Source organism: Hippocampus bargibanti, linkage group LG02 (genome assembly GCF_051943395.1).
Source record: "Hippocampus bargibanti isolate YZ-2025 linkage group LG02, ASM5194339v1, whole genome shotgun sequence".
NCBI classification, from domain to species: Eukaryota; Metazoa; Chordata; class Actinopteri; order Syngnathiformes; family Syngnathidae; genus Hippocampus; species Hippocampus bargibanti.
The window spans coordinates 26,570,878-26,594,990 of record NC_142735.1 but is presented as its reverse complement, the minus strand read 5'-3'; the positions used below and the strand labels follow the sequence as shown (position 1 = coordinate 26,594,990).

Below are 24,113 nucleotides of genomic sequence, written 5' to 3'. Positions count from 1 at the left end.
CACAAAAACTGTTAAATCTGGGTGTATATCTCAAAAAATTATAATCAGGACTGCTCTTTGAATCCCAGCCTGCAGCGTTTTCTCCTGGACATCAGATGGAGGTACAACATACACATCCCCCTTCAACAATGAACCAGAACAGATTGGTCTGAATAATTGTGATGTTCATATTTAAATTTCGGCTGGCTCTTGCAGGACCTACTTTCACCATAATTTCTTTTTCTTCCTGTGTGTCTTGTCAATGGGTTGATGGATTGATCTATCAAACAGTTTATCGTCACAATTGTTTCCTGCGTGTTGGAGCCCATCCCAGCTGTCTACGGTCAGTAGTCAAGGGCCACCCTGAACTGGTTGCCAGCCAATCGCTAGGCCCACATGTACGAGGGTATACATTCACGCTCACATAGCCAAATCGGGAGGCCAGAGCCGGAATCGAACCCTGCACCTCTGCACTGTGAGGCCCGCGTGCAGGTTCTTTCATGTCTCGCGCTCTCTCTCACACAGTTTTAATGCCCAATTTAAAAGGACGCGGTACCATTTCATGACACTACTTTTGGATATTATGATGTTCACAAAGAATTTAAATCGATCTAGCAACAAAGTATAAACGTGAAGGACAGTGTTTCTCAACTATAACGCGTTGCGAGAGAATTCTGTATTTGACGATAACGTATATGTTTACGTATAGCTTTGCAAGTCACTTTTGAAATGACTTTTAGTCGTGTTAAGAATCGTGTAGCCCCACATTACGTCAAGGCTAACTTGCTACATCGGGCGACTCTGAAATCGGAAATTACGTATGTCCAAGACCTCGGCTGAAAATTGATTTTTTGACCAATCGCGTGCGAAATATTTTGAGCGACCTGTCAACCTGCCAATCGGATTTAAGAACTTCATCATTTACCGGTGTGCGTATTTGAGCTACGTATTCTAGCAGTTTCGACTCGTTGGTAACGCGGGCTGCCCAAGACGACTGAAAAGTACGGTTGGGTTATTTTATCGTTTTAAATATCACCAGTGTTAAAAGTGTATCATATTCCAAGCCATTTAACTTAAAAACAAGCTATCTGGAATTCATTTGTCTATAGCCAGTTTTCGCTCGATTCTAGCGCGATGCTAATATTAGCTGCTAATAGCAACCGTTGGGATCTTGCTAATCAGGAAGTGGCTAACATTTTAGCCTCTTTGTGGCGAGTGTGATCATTAGCTTGCGGAGCGGGTTGTTTAGCAGGCACTCGCACTCTGGGTCTTTTTGATTGTTATTTGGTGGCCTTTTTTGGGCTACGCCGCCTTCGTTTATTCGAGGTAGATGTTCACTTTTGTCGTCTGTTCCACGTGTAGGGCCAAACCGCGGCGTAACAATGGTGAAGCTGTTCATTGGAAACCTTACCGAGGAGACGGGGAGGGAAGAAATCGAGGCACTGTTCACGCCGTTCGGCTCTGTAACAGAATGCGCCAAATACAAAAACTACGCCTTTGTGCACATGGATGACCGCAAGGCAGCCACGAAAGCCATCCGTGAGCTCAATCTCTTTCAGCTAAACGGTAGAGCGATGAACGTGGAGCCCAGCCGAGGGAACAACCAGGGCCCGGTCAAGATCCACATCGCCAACGTGGAGAGGGGCTTTGAGAAAGAGCTCAGGGAGTTGTTCGAAGAATATGGCACTGTCATGGAGTGCGCGATCGTCAAGAATTATGCGTTTGTTCACATGGCCAACTCCGACGAAGCCATGGACGCGATAAAAGGCCTGGATAACACAGATTTTCAAGGTAAGCCAGTTTTAGAGTTTTCGGTAAAAACACGTCAATCGGTCTTCCCAATGAGAGAAGTAGGAAGAAGTACAGTGACGCTCGTTGGGGCATCTGGAATAACAAACTCGACAGTGGTCAAACTCGACAGCCGTCCCTAATGGTCACCTGCACTTATAGCGAAATATTTTCCACGAATATGACTAAAGTATCCTTGGCAGTTTTCAAAGGCGCTTAGAAATTAAATTTATTATTATTATTATAGGTTATATATGTGGAAACTCATAATCATGATGTGCAGGTCTTATGTTTACTGATAAAAGCCCAATTCAAGGTGGATATGGGACACCCCAGTGTTAATCTCCATTTCCTCTTGTTCCCCCAGGACAAAACATTCATGTGCAGCTGTCAAAAAGTAAGCCCGCATGGGCTGCGGGTGAAGAGGACTATGGTCCGCCTCCCCCTGGTCGAGGCTTCTATCCCCCTCATCCTCCACGCTTCCATCCCGACCACCAATATGGGGGCCGCATGTCCTCTTACCCACCCCCACCTCCACCGCCACCTCCTCCTAGACGACCCATGTACCCCGACCGTGGCTACGGTGACCGCGAAGGCTATGGCGGTGGAGTGGTGGATTATTATGAGAAATTCCGCGCCCGTCCTTATGGCGCTCCGGGCTACGATGATAGGCGCCCCGGAGCTATCCCGCCGCCGCCACCACCCCCACCTTCCGCGATGGGACGAGATCGTGTTGGGATGGGCTCCCACGAAGGCTACGACCGCCGGCCTATTCCCCACGCCCCAGCGCCCTACATGGCCCGTGACCGGAGCCCCATAAGGCGACCTCCACATCCTCCTCCCCCGCCTATTCCGGCGGCCGGTAATGGGTACTCCTACGAGCGCACCCGCTTCACCCCACAGATGAAACCTCAGCCATATGCGGCGGTGGCTCCGCCAGCGTATCCTCGGAACAGCTATACACCAACCGTTCCCGCGGCGCAAGCGAGCTACACCAGCTATCCCGCCCCTGGTGTTTAACACTGCGGTGAGTGATCCTGCGCGGGAGACAAACAACAGGGTTTGTGTGTTAATAGTCAAAACCAAACGAGTAGATAAAGACGCGTATGAAGTCGAATGCTGCTTCGGAAAATCACCCGTCAAAAGTCGCTCGAATGTAATCGAAATTCAGCGTTAGCAAGCTTAAAAAGATATGCTGTGATTATAAAGAAAACGAAAGGAAAAAAAGCACTCTTGCGTGTATCTTGAGTAAAACCCCTCCATTGACGTGTGATATGCTCTCTCTCTCCAGGTTTAGAATATGTCAAGAACGCCGTCTGCAGATGCGCATGGTGCTATACGCTCCCCCCGCTCCCGCACGTCTATGGTGGATTGCGTTGCGTTCGCCGGAGACTTACTGGAAGATACTCAATTGCGGACAGCGACGTTCTTTAAAAAAACATGCGAATCCTTGTTGCATTTACGTATATATCTGAGTTGTCAATGCCTTTTTCTCTTCCTCTGTGTTACTCTTTAAATTCAAACTTTTTGAGTTACCGTGCTTAGTTCGGTTTGACGCATTACTATACTTCTTTTCGATCTTTTTCGATTCACGCGGCGGCTGGAATAACCCCATTACAGCAATCAATTAAGATGACATTCAATCTTTTGTAAAAAAAAAAAAAAAAAGTAGCTTTTGTGTAGACTTGAGTTTGGTTTCCCAATAAGGTTAAAAGAAAAAGTGCGTCAGAGTGTTTCTCTATATACATCTACACTTGTGCCGTTTTATAAAATAGTGGATTACGTGTCCGACCTGTACGCATGTCAAATCACAAATTTTAGTTGACCTCTATGCTCTTCCTCGTATGTTGTCTAGCAGCGTTGTGTATGGTTCTAGTTAGCTTGCCTTTTTATTTTCTCCCCCCTCCCCCTCTCGTTTGAAGGCTTTTTAATAAAAAGATGAAAACAAACGTGACAATTTTTAACTGTCAAGTCATTGCACGTCGTCCGTCGCAGGCAGAGCTCATAATCACGTCGTGGAGATGCTTTCGCTATGAGTCCTCCCCGGCCGATTTGAAGCTCGACAGCGGGTAGGTGTGGTCAGCCCCCCAATGCTGAGAAATTACTTGTTTTGTTTTCAACTCAATTCTGGTCATACACTTGCAAAAAAAACTCCCTGCTCTGGCGATTCATAAAATAAGCATGCGATGAGACGAGACACAATTCTTGATCTTTCGACGCCTACTTACAAAATGGTCCCTCAGTTAATAGCCGGTTAGGTGTTGCAGTGATTTGATCTGTAATAGATGAAACTTTCGATGTATTTTTGTCTTGGTGTTCTCAGTCTTTGTTCTTTTTAGGTTGTTAGACTCGCCCGGAGACGTCGCGTTCATGGTAGGGAGATGGATCACTTTGAGTTTCGTCTTAGCTCATCAGTGGGTTTTTTTCAATTGTTCTTGGTTGTTGGGAAATATGTTTTTCCGTCTTGTCTGCAGGTCTGCTGAGCTTGAACTCAACTCTGGAGTCTGCGGGTTTGTGAGAGACGTGCACTGAAGGAAATGCGGCGAGGTGATGACATCGCAATCGAAGTGTCCTGTTGGGAGAATTTTTGGTCATGCGAGACATTCGCTATTCAGGGATCCTAACGCGATACATTTTGAATTTATACGTAAAATATACCACATGGATGTGCCCTTTTTTATGATGGACTGTGCACCCAAGAACTTTTTATACACATTTTTTATAGGCAAGTGTTTTCTGCCTTGGCTTCAGGGAGAAATTAATATCAAGTCATTATCCGGAATGAACTTGCATCTTTCAAATGATAGGCTGGACAATGTTCACATTTTAAGATCTGATGTTTTTTTTTATTTAATGACTATATCCTCTGTGTAGATAAAGATGTGCTTACATTCAATCATGGTAAAATGAGTATTTCTGTGTGTGTATGAAATAGCAAAAAATGTCAATGGTTGCTGTCACAAAAATGCCACTTCATGCGGTAGTCTTGACATACAGTGATCCCTCGCTACGTTGTGGTTCACTTACAGTACATTGCAATTTTTTATGGAGAAAACCTTCAGAATTTAAAAACATGCTGAATGACTCAGGTTTTTTACATGGCTGTAGATTGATTGGTTCCCATTGCTGACGTCACCCAATGACAGCACGATATCTCATGGTTTACAGCCAGATTGCATCTTCTCAGCCCAGCACCCCACTCTGTTTTTATAACTACTTTGCGCATTTTGGTATATCGCGGTTGGTCCAGGTCCGCATTAACTGCAAAAAACAAGGGATTACTGTAAATATGTAATGTATGTTACAAAAACTTGTTTTTTTAACTACCTTAGAACACAGCAATATTTACCTTTTTTTCCCGATTAGTACAAATCAGCACTGCTGTGATGCTTTAAAAAAAACTACCGCATATCAGAAATCTCAAAAGATAGTGAATTGTCTGTTTAACTCAACATGAGCGTCTCATCGGTCTCCGAAGGGACCTGAACTTCTTGCTGGTGGGCTACCAAATATGCCCCTGTGTCCATGACGGGCAAGGTACTGGGAATTGTGTCTGTCTCTCTGGAAGGAGACACATGGAGCACCTCAAAGTCCACCTCGAAGCTCTGCTTGGCCTCACCGGCCTCCTTGATAATCAAAATCTCATACTCGGCGAAACGGACCAGCGCCTTGCTCGGGAGATCCACTCTTTCTAAAAAGTCCAGGGTTGTGCCATTAACTGACACTTTGACTGTCTGAGACAGATTCTGGAGGCTGAAGAGCAACTCTGGGCTATTGATTGTGCGGAAAGCTTGCAAGGTCAGTTGCTTGCGAGAGACCCGGGCGTCCACCAAGGCAAAGGTGCAAGACTGGGCATCCCGCCCTAAGCGGACCGACTCATCTGCCAGATGTTTGCTTCTGTGTCCCAGCTGAAGCAGACTGTAAAGACTTTTCCGTTGCTGCTGTGGGTGGTAGAACTTGATGTGGAGGCATGTCAGTAGGTCCTCTTCTGTCTCCAATGTCTGGGACACACTCATTGTGACGAAATCTAAATAGAGTTGACGTACGATCAGAGCTGAAAAAAAGAATGTGACCCGTTTGTATGTAGGAAATCCGTTGGTCTTACCGTCGGTTCGAGCGCGTTTTCTGCGTTGTGAAGAAGCAGGGAAAAAACTTGCGCAACACTTTCTTTTTATGGGGAAATAGGAGTTCCTCCCTCACGTCGCCACCCTGTGAGACAGGGGAGGGGTTTAAGGGATGATACCGGTGCGTTGACGAGCAATTTGGAAAAAAAGCGCTGTAGAAAAGTGAGGAGGACTGCCACCATTTTGGTTTGTATTCCGAATGTAGAATTGAAAAGGCAGTTTGAGTTGGTCTTGTTTCATTGCGTTGGAAAAGTGTTTAACGTTTACTCTTACAGGCAACACAAAACCTTTACTTTCCCCTCGCACGTGGTGGTTTTGAATATTAATGCGCATCCGAAACGGCGCTCAAAGGTGAAAAATTCGCCATCACACAAAGTGAAGTAGCAGTTACATATTAATCCCACGACAAGTCGTTCCTTTACATTTCTAAGAGTTACACCACAGATCTCAATTTAAAATACGCGTAATTGGACTAAGGTAAGTCACAATTGGCTGAAGACTTAAAAAATGGATTGCGTAATTACATTAGTTTCCATGCATTACTGAAGAACCCACTTGCATCCTCCGAACAACAGGGGGCAGTGTGTAAAGACTCACACAACAAGCAAGAACCGGAAGTGGGGTTATTTATTGGTGAGGGCCGCCGTTTGCTGCTGGTAACAAAAGGTAGGCGACAACTCTGAAATGCTTTTCTGTGTTTTTTTTTTTTTTTTCACAAAATGTTTGGACAGCTTTTCGTTTTGTTCCAGTCGGCTGTATATGCTTTGTTTTTTTTCCTGAAGAATTTATACAATTAGCATGCGAGCCGAAGCTAACGGAATTGTTTAGCGTCAGAGTGGCTACATCTTTCTGAAAAAAAACTCACAAAAAGTCAGTATTTGCACGACAAGCAGAACTATTTATGACAAACACAATGTTAATGCCCAAAAATCGCATTGTGCAAAGTTTGGATATTGATGTGAAATGTTGCCATGTTGAATGAATGGCAGCCATTTTGGGAAGACCTAGCCCCTCTACTCATCGAAGATTACCCACCCCCTCTCAAAACGTTTATGCTGCCCACGAATTTAATATCCCCGTTCATAGCGCGATACTTTTAACACTTGTTTTACATCTTGAAACAGATCGTTTAACATGGTGAAGATATTTGTCGGGAATCTGCCCCAAGAGGCAACCGTAGAGGAAATCCAGGCCCTCTTCACGGAGCACGGCACCGTCACGGAATGTTCTATCGTCAAAAACTTTGCATTCGTCCACATGGATGATCGCAAGGACGCTACGAAAGCCATCAAGGCCCTGCACCTCCACAAGCTCCACGGCTCTACTATTAACGTGGAGGCCAGCCACGGGAAGAACTACGGCGCTGTTAAGTTGCATGTGGCCAACGTGGAAAAGGGAATGGAAGAAGAACTCCGTGCGTTGTTCGAAGAGTACGGCAAGGTCAAGGAGTGTGCCATTATTAAAAATTTTGCTTTTGTGCACATGTCGAATTCGGATGAGGCCATGGATGCTATCCAAGGACTTGACAACACTGAATTTAAAGGTAAGTGCCCCCACGTGGCATGCCTGTGTCACACCGATTGTTATCAGAGTTGAAGCTCCCCCTTGTTGTATCCAGGTCAACGGATCCACGTGCAGCTTTCCAAAAGTCGCCCCCGTGAGGAGCAGGAGTACCCTCCTTCAGAAGGCGATGTCTTTTGGTCTCCACCTTACCCAGGAAACAGGCCCGAGCCCCCACCACCAGGCTTCATGAGAGGTCGCCCTATTGGCCACGGTTACCCCGCACCGCCTTTGCCACCCCCTCCTCCCAGGCGATCTATGTACCCCGAGAGTCCTTATGATGGCAATCGGAGCAGTTACGGTGTCGTAGATTACTACGAAAAGTACAGAGCCCGTCCTTATGGCATGGGTCCGGGCGGTCCGCCTCCGCCACCTCCTCCCCCTCCCGGCGTTACGCGAGAACATCCCATGAACTCGCCGCTCGACCCATACGAGTGTCACCCGCCGCCTCCTCCCCCGCCTCAGTCTGCGTTTTACAGTCGAGATCGCAGCCCCCTCCGTAGAGCGCCAAGCGCGCCCGCTCCTCCTGCCGGTAACGGGTATGCCTACGAGCGCTCCCGTATGGCTCCCGTTTCCCGGGTCCCGCCATACGGAATACCTCGACCCAGGGACCCCTATGCACCGCAACTGCCGCCTCCGCCGCCTGCACGCTACACTTATTAAGTGAGGCCCCAGCGTTTGAAGTTGAGGTGAGAATAGTCGAGAGTGGAAAGTCGAAATGTAAACCGCTGAGCTTGAGTGTGGAGGGTGCAAACTAAACTAAAATTCTGTACTCCGCTACTCTTCTCCATCCGTTCCGTTTTAAAGCCACGGCGAGACCACGCGATCGTGGTTTGAACATGCAAAGCCACGCCAAAAAACACATGGCGTTTCAGGCTGTGTCCCAACACCTTTCACTCTTATTTGTTTTTTTCCAGGATCGTCGTTTCGTCTTCGTCGCCTCTCGCCACCATCAGATGTGCGTGACGCTATCCACTTCCTGTCTTCGGCGGAGCGCGTTAATGTTTCCCTGCAATGAACTGATATCCCGACGTCTTCGTCTTTTCTTTCCATGTTTTTTTAAACAGTTTTTTCGTCAATCCCTCTTTGGTTCTTACCTTGTGATGTAGAAACTAGCTTTTGCAGCGGAAAACGTTTCCTTTTTTTTAAATAGGCTTCGAAGTTGGAACTTTTCAGATAGTAGGCCCTGCGAGTGTAAAATGTCAAGACACCTTGGTATTAAATGCGGAAAAGCATTTTTCTCACAGCAAAAACCTGTCGACGTCCGCTCTGAAAACTGTTTAAACAGTTTCTCAAACCGCTCCTGTACCAACACGCGCTGTCAGCAAATTATTTGTGCCGTTTTAGAAAAAAAAAATCAGACGGGGGAAAAATGTGGCCCTTAGAAAAACCTGATAATCTTGGCGATATTGTCGTAAAAAAGTCAAATCAGCAAATCATGTCACGATAAACAATAACAAAAACGTCTGCAGCCTCTTGGTGTGGGCGAGGGCAAGGACAAGCCAAAAATACTCCCAAAATCAGGTAAGTCCAGGGCGGCGGGGGTGAGGGCGTGCATCTGCTGTAAATTGAAGCCATTTCAAGTATTTGTGTCGTTTTCATACAGTTTGTTGTTGCGGCCCCAAAAACTTTGGGGGATCTCCATGTTTGAAGATATATAAGACACCTTTTTTATTGACTTGGAGACAATTGCAAATAGATTTCTTGTTCTCACTTTTATACAATTAAATTCGTTTCATCGACAATTTTCATTTAGAAAATGTTTCGTAAATAGAACAAATGCTTTGTAAACTGACCTGTATGAATATTTTTTTTAGTATAAAAATACTTATCCTTGTGCGACAAAGTAAACTGTAAAATGTGACTGTTCCATTTCGTATCACAAGTATTTCAAACTACAGTATTAAAGAAGGGAAGGGGGACAAACTCCTTTTTTGGCGCAGGTAACTTGAATTTGCGTCTTCTATCGTAGCGGCCATCATTATTGTGACCCCCCCAAAAATTTACTCTTCGTCGCATTAGTACTTGTATCCAACAAATTAATGCAGTACAAATTTCTCAGCAACAATAGTTCATCCAATTTTTAAGTGAGTGTTAGGTGGTAAAAAAAAATGCTTGCAAAAAAATCATTATTTGTTGCTCACAACAATATGACATTTGCGTACAAATATTAGCAAGGATGCTAATTAACAGTTTGGTTTTCTGGGCCACATGAAATGATTGCGGCGGCATCTGGGCCCCAGGCCCTATGTTTTATATCAGTGTAATTGCGCAAACTACCCGTATATCAATCGTGGATGCAAAGTCTGATCCTCGAAAGCCCCTGTCTATCCTATTTTATGTCTGCAAAACACTTCATTCTAAATCAACAGGATCGTTGTCGACATTAGGCGAAGCTTGATGACCTGACCTTGAATCAGGTTTCTTGGAGGAAGAAGGGAGACATCAATAAATCTGGATAAGGCACAGGTGTCAAAGTCGAGGCCCGGAGACCAAATCTGGCCCGCCACTTCATTTTATTCGGCCGAAAAGCAAATCAAACTTGTGAAATTCTATGATGCTGTCCGGAAAAAAAATTCAAATTGTACGAAAACCACAATAACAGTTTATTTTTGCCTTCTAATTTGAAAATTAATTATTAATTTGTTTTGCGTTCTATATGTAATATGTGGAAGAGATGAAACATTGTAATGGCTTCCCCAAATTCAGAGGAAACCGTAGCTACAATGTGGCCCGCGCCAATAAAATGACCAACTCCCATGCGATAAGGCCTTGTACTGCTGTACTGGTTGTACAGCTATAAATACCTTCCTTTTACGAGTTGTTTTCGTGAGAGCAGTTATTTCCACCTTTTCGTCCATGTTATATGCTTGGAAACAGTGAAAAGCCAAAATGTTTCTACTTATGTGAGTCTCAACGCTTTTTTGGAACTAGTGTAATGATGCCAAGTATCCACAAGGCGGCAGAACTCTTCATTGACCGACGTGACGTCACTTATTCGTCACTTTCGAGGCGAACCATTTTCAATGATGGCATGAACGCCTATATTAATGTCATTTGGTCTTTTTTTGTATCTTAAATCAAATATAAAATGTCGCCACTCAACAACGACTCAAAAAAATAAGCTTAAACTGGTGAATTTACAATCTCCAAAAGTATTGAACTCGAGGTTAATTCATTTCTTTCTCTTAAATATTGAGGACGTTTGTGTTTCATATCAAACCACGAATATGAGACAAAAGTTCCAAACTCAAACTTTTACTTATTGGCGTTTATATGTAGTTAAATGAAACATCTCAGGACAGTGAATCTTTTGTTTGAAGTCAAGTGCATTTTAGGTTCACCCTAAAAAAAATCAAATTTTTACAACTTTTCTTGTGACAGTTTCCGGCATTTGCAGTATGTGAGGCTACAGTGCAGCATTCTCGATGCATCCCAAAATACCACTTGTTTTTAATGTGTGTCAGCCACCCAAGTGCCACCAAACCAACCAAGTGTTTTGGCTGACCACCCAAGTGCCACGTTTGGCCTTGCCGTTTATAATAATAATAATACATTACATTTTAAGCGCCTTTCAAAGCTCTCAAGGACACTTTACAGTCACAGACAAGCATAGGTAAATGCAATTTTAAATTGGTGGGTTTTAAAATGGGACTTAAAAGTGGGAAGAGAATCGATGTTACGAATTGGGACATCGAATTGGGAGAAAATGAGTTCCAAAGTTTGGGGGCAGAGCAGCTGAAAGCTCTGTCCCCCATCGTGCTGAGATGGGTGGGGGGTAGGGGGACACAGAGGCGGAGGGAGGAAGAGGATCTGAGGGAACGAGAGGGAATAGAAATTTGAAGAAGGTCAGATAGGCATGGGGGGGGGGGCAAGGTTATGGATAGCTTTAAATGTATAAAGAAGAATTGTAAAGTTGATTCTATATTTGACCGGGAGCCAGTGGAGCACTTGGAGGACAGGGGTGATGTGGTAAAAAGATGAGGTTCTGGTGATGATCCGGGCTGAAGAATTCTGGCCGAGTTGAAGTTTGTGGAGAAGTTTCTGAGGCACACCAAAGAGAAGTGAATTGCAATAGTCAATCCGGGAGGTGACAAGACTATGAACCAGGATAGCAGTGGTGTGAGGAGTGAGAGACGGGCCAAGACGATTGATATTGCGTAGGTTGAAGTTCGCAGACCAGGTTAAGTTATTTATGTGGGAGCGGAAAGATAGTGTCTGTCAAGAACCACACCTAGGCTTTTCACCTGACGGGAGGGAGAAACGGTCGAATTGTCTAGAGTGAGAGAGAAACTGGTAGCTTTGCTCAAGGTGGATTTGGTACCAACGAGGAGAATTTCAGTTTTTTCGCTGTTAAGTTTGAGAAAGTTATGGGGAAACCAGGATTTAATTTCAGAAAGGCAGTGTGAAAGAGAAGAAGGTGCAAGAGACTAACTTTCCAACACTTAAATTCAGCAAGTTTAGAAATGAATGTGCTTCCTGTGTGGTGCAGAAGTCGCATACCTCAAAATTAGGCCACGTGTGTTATTTTGATGACCTCTGCAAACAATGTTGCACAATGGAGCAAACTTTACGAATAAAACCGCATTAACATCCTGTTGGGGTCGGTCGGCCTAAATATCACACTCTTTATTTGAAAACGAAAAGCCTCACCTAAAAAAAACCTTCTGAATTTTCCACAGACACTCAGATGTTGTCATGTTATTTTCACTTTTCTTTTTGGAGTCAACGAAGGGAAAAGCCATTTTGAAACATTTGTCTTCTATTTTTATTTTTGTTTTTCATGATAGGTCTCACATCTTCCAAAACTGTTGGAGATCAAGCGGGAATGATGTTGCAGATGTTGATCAATCCACGTTTTTCAATCGCAATCCGGAGTAAACGCTGTCCTCCAGCCTCCCGTGTGTCCTGCTGTTGGACGGCCTCTTTTTGAAGTCCAGAGCCACGTATGGCAAAGCGTCCCCATTCTGTGGGAAATACAATTTGGGATGTCAAAAGTGTCCACGTCGTCGCCCAATGGATATATAGCGGACCAACCTCCTCGTCCATATTGTCTTCTGGCACGTTTGGCTGCGGCGTTTTCCCTGTTAACAGAATCAAAGGGCAATTTCTTTCTCTGTGTGCAAGAAAAACCCATCAAGAACCCATCAAGTCTCATGTATCACCTGAGACTAGGTTGTCTCTCCTGCTGCTTTTGATAAGTGGATGCGCAAAAAAGACATTGACAATGACGGACACAAGCAGGGATGCCCACAAACAGTACGTCAACACTTTGTCTGTCAATGTCTTGTCACCTGTAAGAATACACATCAAATCAGATTCATAGCTTTTTTTTGTTTTCTTTCCAGAAACACTTTTTCTGCCCCACCTACGATCTCCAAACTCGACCCGTTTCCGAACACGATCTCGCCACAAGACTCCACGGCGCAATAGTACGTCCCAGCGTCAGACGCGGCGACGTCCCGCTTGGACAGCATGTAAACGCACCCCCGCTCCGACGTCGTTGCACACCCGCTGCTGTTTTCTGAGTGGACGTACAACAAGTGGGAGTCGCCCGACGTCTTTCGAAACCAGTAGACGGCGTGCAACCCGTCACGACTTCCGGGGTGCATGGTGCAGTTCAGTGTGGTCGACCCTCCCGGGGATTCTGTGATGGACGTTGGATGCTGGAGGACAGACAGGCGAGTGGATTCTAAAACAAAATGAAAATAATGCCAAGAGTGAGCAACCATATTTTAGTTCTTATGGGCGCTTGGCAAACGGTTGATTGCTGATCACGACGTTTCATTTTCGGTTGTTCTTTCTTGGGCATGTTTTTTTTTATGTAATTTTATTTTTTAACCAAAAATAACAATGTAATAACATCAATTATCAAAACTGATTTTTACTCTCCCTGCCACAAAACAACAACAAAAAAGAAACAAATGAATGAATGAATAAATTAATAAATGAATAGCAGAAATTGATAAATAATCAAGCAAATAAAAAATGCATTAATACATAGAAAAGATAAACATAAACAAATAATTGAAAAATGTAAACAATTAAATTTAAAAAAATGTAAACAATTTTCATTTTTACATTTTTATATATTTATTTTTTTACATTACAATTGTTAACATTTGTAATTTTTTCAATTAAATTTAAAATGTTTTACATTTTTTTAAATGTAACAATATTTAAATTTAATAATGTAACAATTTATTTTAACAAAGTAGGACATTTCTAAAATAAAATAAAAATAAACATTATTATTATAATTTATATATATTATTAAATTATCATAAAATTATTGTGAAAAGAGTAATTATCTCAAAACAAAAATACTGTCTACAAAAACAAAACAAAAAATACATGCTCTGTACACCATTTAAAGGACAACCGACATCACTTTTTTGTTTCCTAACTGACATCAGAAAAACGTTTTATAGCATCTAAAATACCCAAAACACACAGGCTGATATTTTTAGTCAAATGCGAAACACCAATAAAAATGACTTAAAGTGTCCCAAAACTACTTCAAATTGAACCCGGAAGTGGTCCGTTTCAGAAGGTCCCGCCCCCTTGTTCGTTGCGTCACCCCAAGACGCCTTGCCTTGCTGGACAATCAAAACAATGGCTTCAGATTCGGAAAAGATGCTTTCTTGTTACTCAAAAGAGGAAAGGATACATGTTTGCAATCGATTAAAGAATTCATTCCGGTCATTTTGATGCATCTGGAGAGAAATGTAGTGACAAACTCTTTAGTACTCACAGTACCCAAAAAAAGGCAGAAGAGGATGACAAAGCTCCATGTAAATTGTCTCCTGGGACGTTTTGTAAGCGAACACCATCTCGTTATTTATGTGTTTTCCTTCTAATTTCGCCATCAACACGGATCAACACGAACTTTTCAGACCAAACAAATTACGGCAAAATGCATTGAGGTGATGCAAGGTAGGTCCTTTCTCGGTGAGGGGCGTTCCTTCAGTGACGTGACGTGAGGACTCGTCACGAACTCAAAAACAAGACTTCCAGAATATTCAGCGTGAGTCTTAAAAACGTAAAATATCGCTATATGCGGTGGAATCTTTGTAAAATACGCTCAGTAGAAGTCATTTGAAGCCATTTTACAAATTATGGACACAACTTGTCCGGAGACGTTGGTTGTCCTTTAATTGTATTTAAAAATGAGTACACATAACGCGTAAATGTTTGATTTGTTTGGTGATTCTTCTTTCAGTATTCCAAACTGTTTCAACCCACCATTTTCTTCTTTTATCTTGAGCTAAATACCCCCGCAGCCCCACTCCACCCCAAAATGCCTTGTTTCACAATATGTCAGTAGGTTAAAGGGCCCAAAAGAGGTGGCATACCTTTCACCAGCAAAAAGATTGCACTGTCAAAAGTCATGACGTTGATGAGGCTCTGCCCGCAATAGTACATGGCCGTGTCCGAGAGCTGCACGTTAAAAATCTCCAGGTGGAAGGACTTTTCCTCGACGTGAAGCTTCATCCGCTTACTGAATTCCGTCGTCATCTGGCTACTATTGGAGTTGGGCGCAAAGATGTAGTGGGAGATCACGATTTGGGGTTTGTCGCCTGCCACCTGCTTGTACCAGCACATATATTTGCCGTCGAGTGTAAAATTGCATGGTAGGGTGACTTTGTCACCAATGCTGGCAAAAAGCACGCTGCCATCTGAAATGCAGACAAAAAAGGCAAAATTTAATGTCTTTGCTTCATTTTCAACAGAAGAGTTCGTCAATGACATAACTTACGGGCTGTCAAGAGAGCGACCCAGAACAGGCAGAGCTTCAGCATCCCGTTCTCCGTCGAGACTTCTGAACTTTAATGGCGGTGTCATCGCAAAGGGGGTTGTGTTTAAAAACACGCCTCCTCCAGTGGAAAAAAAGTCTTCTCGTCAAAAAAGATTAACTGTTCATTTGATGCATCGCGTTGGCGATGGGTGTTGCTTTTCCACAAATTGTATTTCGTTGACATGCCGTCTGCTCACCTTGGCTTGTACGCTTTCACATTTTGGGGGTCCAGAGGAGGGGCGGCATCAATAATATTAAATAAATCAATGCTTCATCCCAACCTGAGTTTTGGCCCAGTCAAAGCCCAGAAATGTGTCATCATCAAATCTTTATGAAGTTAATAAATTTGCTTATTCTGTAGCCACAAGAGGACAAAAGCCAGTGTGTTATTGTGCCAGTCCCAAGCCCAGATAAATACAGAGGGTTGTGTCAGGAAGGGCATCTGACGTAAAAGCTTGGCCAAAACAAGCATGTGAATCAAACCTCTGAAGATGGAGGACACTGATTCGCTGTGGCGATCCCTGAAGGGAAAAGCCGAATGCAAAAGAAGAGGTGTAAAGTCCTACTACTTTCCTTATTTTAAGGGCATGGATGTAAAGTACTACTATTTTCTTTTTTGAAGAGAATAAGTTTGGACTACTACTACTTTCCTTATTTTAAAACAATTGGTGTAGAGTACTACTACTTTCCTTTTATTCAAGAAAATGGGTGTAGAGTACTACTATTTTCCTTTTTAAAAGAGAATGGGTATAGAGTACGACTACTTTCCTTTATTTTTTTGAGGAGAAAAAGTGTGGATTACTACTACCTTTTTCATAAAGAGAATGAGTGTGGACTTAAAGAGTTTCTCGGTTCTCTTTATTTGTAAGTAGGTTCGTTGTCAGATCTCCCAGGCAGGTGACGCGCAGAGCTTGATCGTGGCGTGGAGTCGAGCAAATCGCGCTGTGAAACTCCGTGCGATGCTGAGCAGGTCTCTGCGAGCTGTGTGTCTGTCTGGGTCTGAGTCCGAGATGAGTGATTCTCTCTGTCCCACGACAGTTGCTTTTATACCATTTTCAAGCGTGTGATATGCGTCAGGGTGAGACGCACATCAAGGAGATCAAGGAATTGAAAGACATTAAAGCTGCGGTGCCCACCGGTGACGCCACAGACTACTACTACTTTCCTTATTTGAAAAGAATGGTGTAAAGTTCTACTACTTTCCTTTTATTCAAGAGAATGGGTGTAGAGTACTACTATTTTCCTTTTAAAAGGAGAATGGGTGTAGAGTACTACTACTTTCCTTTTTTTGAAGAGAATAAGTGTGGATTACTACTACTTACCTTTTGAAGAGAATAAGTGTGGATTACTACTACTTTCCTTTTTTATAAAGCAAATAGGTGTAGAGTATGACTGCTTTCCTTATTTTTGAAGAGAAAAAGTGTGGATTACTACTACTTTCCTTTTATTCAAGAGAATGGGTGTAGCGTACTACTACTTTCTTTTTTGAAGAGAATAAGTGTGGACTACTACTACGTTCCTTATTTTAAATGTATTGGTGTTGAGTACTACTACTTTCACCCTTTAAAATTATTCATTAATTCATTTGTTGATTTATTAATTTATTAACTCATTTATTTGTTTGTTTTTATTTTAAGAGAATGAAAGATGCCAGTCAAAATTTCAGAGGCTTTGTTTCAGGAATCTTTCCTCGTTAATTGAAAACGCTTTTAGGCAATGGAAACACGATTTTGTCCACTTTGCTCGCTTGCATCTGGATGAGCTCTGCTGATCCCGCTTGTCACTTTGCCAACGTTTTGGCCTCGCCCGTAACAAGGCAGCGACCTTCGCAGCTCCAGCCGTGCGTCGGCGCACAGGAAAATGTAGAAAAGAGGATCGAGCATTGTGTTCAGGCTGGTCAACCCGTAGCAGAGGCGGTAGGGCAAGAAGATGGAGCGCTCCAACGTGCAGGGCTCGACGCTTTGGAGTAAGGACACAAATCTATAACCTCCCACCAGGTGGTACGGTCCGAACACAACGATGAAATTGACTGTGATGACTACCAGGATGCCCACAATCTTGTGACGTTCGTGGGCTGACAGGGACGGCGAGTTTCGCAGTGTGACCCAAATGTGGGCTGAGGTGTAGCTGCAAGCGAAGGATGGAAAAAAAAAATAACAATACGTGACGATGGGATGTAGCCATTTGCGGCGTCGCTTACCCCAGTATGCCGCACGGCAACAGGAAACCCAGAGCCATGGTGGTGATCTTGAAGTGGGCATATCGGGGGCTGACGGGGTAGTGCTCAAGACACAGCAGTCTCTCCGAGTCAAAAACGGACGGCAAGAGTCCGAATAGGCAGAATAGAAACGTGAGCGTCCACACAGCCAGCCCCGACATGGCAGCCACCCGGACCGTCCTGATTCTGCGGCTGCTCAGCGGGAAGACGATGGCCAGGCAGCGGTCCAGCGCTATCAGGCACAGGAACATGACGCTGGCGTAGACATTGACATAGAACACGTAGCCCACCAGCTCGCAGGCGAGCTGACCGTAGACCCAGCGGTGGGCGTCCTGCAGGTACATGATCCACAGGGGCAAGGTGAGCAGCTGGAGGAGGTCGGACAGGAGCAGGTTGAGGATGTAGACCAGCTGGCAGCCGCCGTTACTCGAACGCCCCAGATGGTACAACCCCCACAGGGACAGCAGATTGCAGGGCAGGCCCACAGTGAAGACCAACCCGTAGATACAAGTCAGGCCCAACGTGTCCGTATCCAGTGGGAGGCCGCAGCTGTCGTTGGACATGTCGGATGCCTCGACGTGATGCAATGCTTGCCATTCAAGAGCAAACTCTCCCTTTGGGCATGTTTCCCATTAAAAAAAAGCCAAACTCCTCTTTTGAGGACCCGTCAACCAATTTTCCGAGCATCCGTAATCCCTCAAAGGACAAAAACCCCACGTCGCACAGGCCACAGGAACATCACTGTTAAAATAACGGCGCAAGTTCCGCGAGACCTTGTTGCCAGGTGACCCTGTGCACAACAAGTGGTGGTAACGCGGCGTCTGGAACGACTTTTGTCCATTCTTTGATCATTTCCTCCACAGGAAAACAATGTCTTGGGTTTTAAAGGCAACATCCTGAAACGGGAGAACGCCTTTTGGGCTTGGAACAAAAACATACAGACTGCGGTAAATCTGTGATGCGTTATCGATTCAGAGTGTATTCGTTTTAATTGTATTTATTTTTATTAAAAATGGCTTCATCAACAACAATGTCTGTAATTTTTAGAAAATCTAAACAATATGACATTGACATCGACAACACGCAACAGGAGCAATTCAAGTACATATCCCACAACTCACGATATCCCACAAATGACTTTTGCAGGAGTTCCGTTGGGTTACGTCCCTTGCTGCAGCATGTTTCGAACGGGTACACAATTGGCATTGTCTTCGCAAAGAATGCTTACAGGAAATATTTTTTTTAAAAAGGGAAAGCTTATTCATGTCCAATCCCTTTATTTTGCTCCCTTAAAAAATACCCCTAAACTGATTTATTGATTTTAAAAAATAATAAAAATAAATTTGACCAAAAAACTGACCCAAGACATTCCCGCTACACAGAGGCCAGCTCGACCTGGTCACCCCTTGTACTCCCAACAGCGCTCTTGAGTTTTGATTCCCACTCATTCTATATCAAATCAGATAAGTGCTCATTCACAACAGATAGAAACAAACAAAACTGCCTTGTTGAACATACACGCTTACGTCTCTTAGCCAAATGTTTTATTCCCATTTCATTTTTCTTGCGAATCTCCGACAGCAGACGACCTTACAAACGGCTACGGAAGCCCACAAAAAGGCGACAACAACAACTGTGATGATAAGGACCACATCCAAGCAGAAGTAGGAGTACCAAGGGAGGCTGTAAGCGACCGGGCGAAGATGGGATGCTCCTTGGTGCCTGGTGACATACTCAATCCAAAAAATGGCGGTCTCCAAAGGAGGCATCGGACGATCGTGATGGAGACGAGAGAGTCGCCGCATTTTCTCGCGGTAAGTTGGATTTTCCAGAATATCTTTGAGAGCTTCGAGGAAGCCTTCCTTGGTGAGCGAGTTGGCCTCCAACACCCGGGCAGCCCCGCGAACCTTCAGCCGGAGTAGGTTGTCAAACTGGTCAAACAACAACGGCAAACCCAGAACTGGAACACCGTGATAGATGGCCTCGTACATGCCATTCGTCCCCCCGTGAGCGACAAACGCACGAGTTTTGGGGTGTCCCAAGAGGTCTTCCTGAGGTAGCCAGTCCACCACCAGGGTGTTGTTACCCAAGGACGACGGCTTTTCTCCCTTGATCCTCCAAATCACCTTCTGGGGGAGCTCAGCGAACGCCGCCGCAATAGCTTCGGTGACATCGCGGGGAGGGCTGACACCAACGTCCCCAACGACATCACCACCACCCCGTGCTCCCCAGAGCTCCTCACGAAGGCATCCAGATCAGCAGGCAAGGGGTGGGCCTTTTTGCATTGGAAACCGCCAATGTAGACCACGTTCGGCATGGTCGGGCGCGGCAGTTCGAAGACAAAGTCCGACCTCACCAGCCAGATGTCCGCCGCCCGTTCCAAAGTGAGCAAGTCTGTTTTGGGAGGAAAGTGCCGCTGGAAGAGATCTGCGTACGCTGGATTGATGTAAAAGTAGAATTCAACCAGACTGTAAATATAATGTAGCATGTTCTTAAATCGTCCCTGAAAATCCATCTGATCGTGGAGCTCGCTTCCGGACACGGGGACGTAGGAAAGCGGAGAGGGGGCCATGGCAAAATGACTCTCGCCGCAATTGATCCACCGCACGTTGAAAACCATTGGCAACTTGAGATAATTTCCGAGAAGGACCCCCACTGTCAGGGCCGGGTCTGTTAGCATGAGATCAAACTTAGCCTCTCGTAGCTTGTTCATGAAAACCGAGTCATCGATCATGGCGGTGACCGCTTCGGCAAGAATTTGATGACCTTTTGCTAACATGTCCGTCATCAAGCCCTGCTGGTAGAAGGTCCGCGAGAAACCGGAGGATTGGCGGATTTTAATCACATCCAACAGGACTCGGTTGTAAAACTCCTTCTTGTCGCCGTCCTCCAACATGGTGGCAGTGATTGAAGTGTAAAATGAGGCGTTGGTCGGGATATACCAACTATTGGGGGAGTGCAGCACCGTGAGTTGGTGTCCTCGGGAGTGCAGCTCTTTCAGGATCACCGCCATGTTGATCCAATGGCTACCGTCCACCGGTACCACCAGGATCCTGCTGCTGTCGCATTTGGCTGGCCACAGCGACAAGAAGCCCAACGCGGCAAACACCGCCGCCATACCCGTGGACATTTCCTCGGATTAGACGTTTCAGCTGTGTGGAAAAGGCAAGTCCGAATTTATCACAAGCACACTTTTTATATAGAAAAATGTACCTCAATGTGTTGTGCAGTTCAAAAAAAATATGTATTTTCAAAGTAAAATATACAAATATATATTCCCACAAGTTTGCCTATGCTCACACACACCCACACACACCCACACACACACACACACACACACACACACACACACACACACACACACACACACACACACACACACACACACACACACACACACATATACACACACAAAGGCACCCAAGGGGAGCTGATACACGCTGAGCAACAACCGCTGCATCTCCCATTGTAGTCGCCCCCCAAGTGGAAACAGTGGTTCTTTAGAAAAAAATGAAAACTGAAAAAATGACAAATAAATAGAAAGGTGTCAACTAAAATAAGTGTAAATGGATTGGATTGGATTTGCCTTTATTAGTCTCACAGTGGAGAAATTTACATTGCTACAATACAATACAATACAATATTTACAATGCTTGCTATCTATTAAAAAAAAATTAAAAGATGCGCCTTCAGCATCCTTTTAAAAATCTCAAGACCATCTGCAGACCTGTGCCCACTGGCAGAGCATTCAATAATTTAGGACCAAGATGGCTGAACGCAGTCTCGACTTGTGTTACGGACCTCACCGGAAGAATAATTCAAAGAGCGGTGCCGGAGGACCTAAGGATTCGCCATGTCTTGATAAGCCAGCAGGTAATTCGCAAACGGAATATCAACTTTATTCATCGACAGGTGTTTTATTCCCCTGGACACCATTTCAAAGTTTCATGGGGCATGTGGAACTTTCAGCACCTTTCCCGTCCAAAGTTCTCTGCCTTTATAACTATGCCGCAATTTACTTAAATCATCAAGTGAACAAACCCACAAAGAATAACAATAATACTGCCGTCATAGTAACAGGCGGATAAGTGTTGCCAAATCCTCCATCAGCTCACCTTTGTTGTTTTCAAATCCCACAAATGTGCTGACACTCTCCGTTATCCCCTTGTTGCACCAAGCGTAAGCAGCCGGCCGGGTCAGAGTCCAAATTTGATGTCGCGATCATGTGATGTGCGGCGGCGATCCTTGAAAACCGGAAAATGATTTCGGAAGCGCGAATCATTACGGACAGATGATGCAATAAATAAACAAACAAAGAAACAAAAATAAATAGACAAATATGTACACAAATAACTAAATAAAGAAATCAATAAACAATCAAATAAATACATAATTAAACTGAAATAATAGCATACACAAACAAATACAAATACATAAATAAATAACTCATAAATAATGGAAGAAGTGAATAAGTCTGTGTAAGCTCTCAGTTGTACAGGAGTGGTCCATCGATGAAAAGGTTTCTTCAGCCGTCATCTGTACTTCTTTGAAGGTGTCGGACGTTTCACTTCTTATCCAAGGAACTTCGTCGGCAAACCAAAGTCTTACTGATAGTTTAGGCCCTATATATATATCCCTACTGTCCAGACATGCCGGTACCGGACTCTGCTATGATAGGTCCCTGCTATCAGGTTGGGGGGAGCAGAGGACTACTCCCTGCAGCTCCACTGATTGTTCCTATTGTACTGACTAACGACTGGCCTGATTTCCCCACTTCCACCGGTATCACCTCATCAGTATTACAAATCCTATGTTGCCTAAGCAGGCTATTGTATGAACGATCCAAATTGAACCTCACCCCACCAAACCGGTTTAATGAAGGATTTAGTTGTTTTATGAAAATTGCTTCTTTTACTCCCCTTTCAAACCATCTATGTTCTTAGCGAAAGAATATAGATAGATAGAACATAGACAAAGTTTCTTGGATAAGAAGCGAAATGTCTGACACCTTCAAAGAAGTAGAGATGAAGGCTGAAGAAACCTTTTCATCAGTAAGTGAATAAATTAACAAACTTATAAATACACAAATAACTAAATAAAAAAAACAATAAACAATCGAATAAATAAATACATAAACCGACACAAATAAATACATACATACATACATACATACATACATACATACATACATACATGAATACAGATACCAATAAATGAATAAATCATTAATAATTGAATAAGTAAATAAATTAACAAACTTATAAACAAACAAAAACATAAAGAAATAAATACATACATACATACATACATACATAAATGAACAAATAAATAAATAAAGGGCGGGGATCCACATGATTCATCAGGAATCTGACGATTAAAAATTACATAATATTGTTCAACTGTACTTTTTGTCTCCAGATCTCTGTTGTTTATCACTTTGTTGCTGTGGAATGTAAATTTCTCCACTGTGAGACAGACAAAGGCCAATATAATCTAATGTAATCTAATCTAAAATTGAACAACACTGTCGGGGTACTGAAGATGGTAACTGTTAGCCTGCATTCCTATGGAGTTTCCCATTGTACATTTGCATCAAGTCAGCTGAGGCTGTACGATTGACTTCAAACAAACAAGCAATTCTATTTATTTTATCCATCCATCCATTTTCCGTACCGCTTATTCCTCATTCGGGTAGCGGGAGGTGCTGGAGCCTATCTCAGCTGTCTTCGGGCACGAGGCGGGGGACACCCTGAATTGGTTGCCAGCAAATCGAAGGGCACACAGAGACAAACAACCATCTGCGCTCACACTCACACCGAGGGACAATTTGGAGTGTTCAATCAGCCTGCCACACGTTTTTGGAATGTAGCAGGAAACCGGAGGACCCAGAGGAATCCCACGCGGGCCCAGGGAGAACATGCAAACCCCACACAGGGAGACCGGACTGGGCCACCCTTGTTAATTCATATTTACCTATAGGTTGAAAGTCACCTTCCGGAGAGTATCGGAAAAAGCCGACTGGGACACCAAAACTTCTTTTGAGTTGATCTGAGGAGTTTTAACTGGTGGGAAGCGTGTGCTCAGGCCTATTCAACATATATAAATTGTCGCTAGATGTTTCCTCAAGAAATGGACTTTCTGGAACATTCCATCCAGTTTCTTGAGGCCTTTTAATCAGACCAGGAGAAAGTGCGAAGGGAGCGGCAGCGACGCAGGAAATGCCAAGGTCGCACGAAACACAGGCAAAATAAACGTGCCAGAGCATAAATATGCTCCAGTGATTAAGGGCCTGAATGGAAGGAGAACAACAATAATCATCACATTTATTCGCACCTTCTCAAGGCCCATCCGGAAGCCAAATGCGGATAAAAGTCTGAAGGAGCTCTTTGGCCCTCGAACGCTTCCTTCCTGCAATTGTCTCACAACTCACGATGGTGGCCCATTGGGTTCCCAACGCGCTCCCATGACAGCGGCTTTTGTTTGTTTTCTCCACAGCATTTGACGGTGTCGTCATTTTGTGGGGACTTCACTCTTAGCTTGGGAAAGTTCCGTGTTTGCCTTGAAAAGACTCCATACTTGAATTCAAAGTGTTGAGGCAAATGGTTTATTCTGGATTAATGCGAAATGAATTGCAGCTATTGAAATA

General features: G+C 44.0%; 6 protein-coding genes across 12 annotated transcripts; 2 read left to right on the top strand and 4 right to left on the bottom strand.

Moving 5' to 3' along the window:
* Nucleotides 1-836: 836 nt before the first annotated feature.
* LOC148902221 (RNA-binding protein 4.1-like) lies at nucleotides 837-4,663 on the top strand. 3 transcript variants are annotated; one of them, XM_088990557.1, is made up of 5 exons: nucleotides 837-980; nucleotides 1,342-1,770; nucleotides 2,135-2,794; nucleotides 4,107-4,140; nucleotides 4,242-4,663. In XM_088990557.1, exons 2-3 carry the CDS (start codon nucleotides 1,362-1,364, stop codon nucleotides 2,785-2,787), a joined length of 1,062 nt encoding a protein of 353 aa, XP_088846683.1. In that variant the 5' UTR covers nucleotides 837-980; nucleotides 1,342-1,361; the 3' UTR covers nucleotides 2,788-2,794; nucleotides 4,107-4,140; nucleotides 4,242-4,663. The 3 variants fall into 3 exon arrangements, with proteins under 3 accessions (XP_088846683.1, XP_088846684.1, XP_088846682.1); XM_088990558.1 differs by lacking the exon at nucleotides 4,107-4,140; XM_088990556.1 differs by lacking the exons at nucleotides 4,107-4,140; nucleotides 4,242-4,663 and adding an exon at nucleotides 3,059-3,724.
* tifa (TRAF interacting protein with forkhead associated domain) lies at nucleotides 4,586-6,018 on the bottom strand. Its single transcript, XM_088990563.1, has 2 exons — nucleotides 5,873-6,018; nucleotides 4,586-5,794 (listed from the first exon to the last, which is right to left on the bottom strand). Exon 2 carries the CDS (start codon nucleotides 5,781-5,783, stop codon nucleotides 5,211-5,213), a length of 573 nt encoding a protein of 190 aa, XP_088846689.1. The 5' UTR covers nucleotides 5,784-5,794; nucleotides 5,873-6,018; the 3' UTR covers nucleotides 4,586-5,210.
* A 440-nt stretch (nucleotides 6,019-6,458) lies between these two features.
* On the top strand, nucleotides 6,459-12,380 carry LOC148902219 (RNA-binding protein 4B-like). 2 transcript variants are annotated; one of them, XM_088990559.1, is made up of 4 exons: nucleotides 6,459-6,557; nucleotides 7,016-7,434; nucleotides 7,510-8,140; nucleotides 8,369-10,444. In XM_088990559.1, exons 2-3 carry the CDS (start codon nucleotides 7,026-7,028, stop codon nucleotides 8,112-8,114), a joined length of 1,014 nt encoding a protein of 337 aa, XP_088846685.1. In that variant the 5' UTR covers nucleotides 6,459-6,557; nucleotides 7,016-7,025; the 3' UTR covers nucleotides 8,115-8,140; nucleotides 8,369-10,444. The 2 variants fall into 2 exon arrangements, with proteins under 2 accessions (XP_088846685.1, XP_088846686.1); XM_088990560.1 differs by lacking the exon at nucleotides 8,369-10,444 and adding an exon at nucleotides 12,242-12,380 and having other exon boundaries at nucleotides 6,467-6,557.
* On the bottom strand, nucleotides 12,270-15,344 carry LOC148902218 (uncharacterized). 4 transcript variants are annotated; one of them, XM_088990555.1, is made up of 6 exons: nucleotides 15,211-15,344; nucleotides 14,807-15,130; nucleotides 12,820-13,143; nucleotides 12,617-12,745; nucleotides 12,489-12,535; nucleotides 12,280-12,418 (listed from the first exon to the last, which is right to left on the bottom strand). In XM_088990555.1, exons 1-6 carry the CDS (start codon nucleotides 15,251-15,253, stop codon nucleotides 12,299-12,301), a joined length of 987 nt encoding a protein of 328 aa, XP_088846681.1. In that variant the 5' UTR covers nucleotides 15,254-15,344; the 3' UTR covers nucleotides 12,280-12,298. The 4 variants fall into 4 exon arrangements, with proteins under 4 accessions (XP_088846679.1, XP_088846678.1, XP_088846681.1 ...); XM_088990553.1 differs by having other exon boundaries at nucleotides 12,270-12,535; XM_088990554.1 differs by lacking the exon at nucleotides 15,211-15,344 and having other exon boundaries at nucleotides 14,807-15,203.
* A 1,604-nt stretch (nucleotides 15,345-16,948) lies between these two features.
* LOC148902217 (G protein-coupled receptor 4) lies at nucleotides 16,949-18,209 on the bottom strand. Its single transcript, XM_088990561.1, has 2 exons — nucleotides 17,450-18,209; nucleotides 16,949-17,376 (listed from the first exon to the last, which is right to left on the bottom strand). Exons 1-2 carry the CDS (start codon nucleotides 18,028-18,030, stop codon nucleotides 16,959-16,961), a joined length of 999 nt encoding a protein of 332 aa, XP_088846687.1. The 5' UTR covers nucleotides 18,031-18,209; the 3' UTR covers nucleotides 16,949-16,958.
* A 246-nt stretch (nucleotides 18,210-18,455) lies between these two features.
* On the bottom strand, nucleotides 18,456-22,400 carry ugt5g1 (UDP glucuronosyltransferase 5 family, polypeptide G1). The gene is given in 3 exon segments (XM_088990551.1): nucleotides 18,456-19,643; nucleotides 19,646-20,619; nucleotides 21,583-22,400. Coding segments are annotated over 2 exon segments (1,584 nt in total). The 5' UTR covers nucleotides 20,598-20,619; nucleotides 21,583-22,400; the 3' UTR covers nucleotides 18,456-19,011.
* Nucleotides 22,401-24,113: the final 1,713 nt, after the last annotated feature.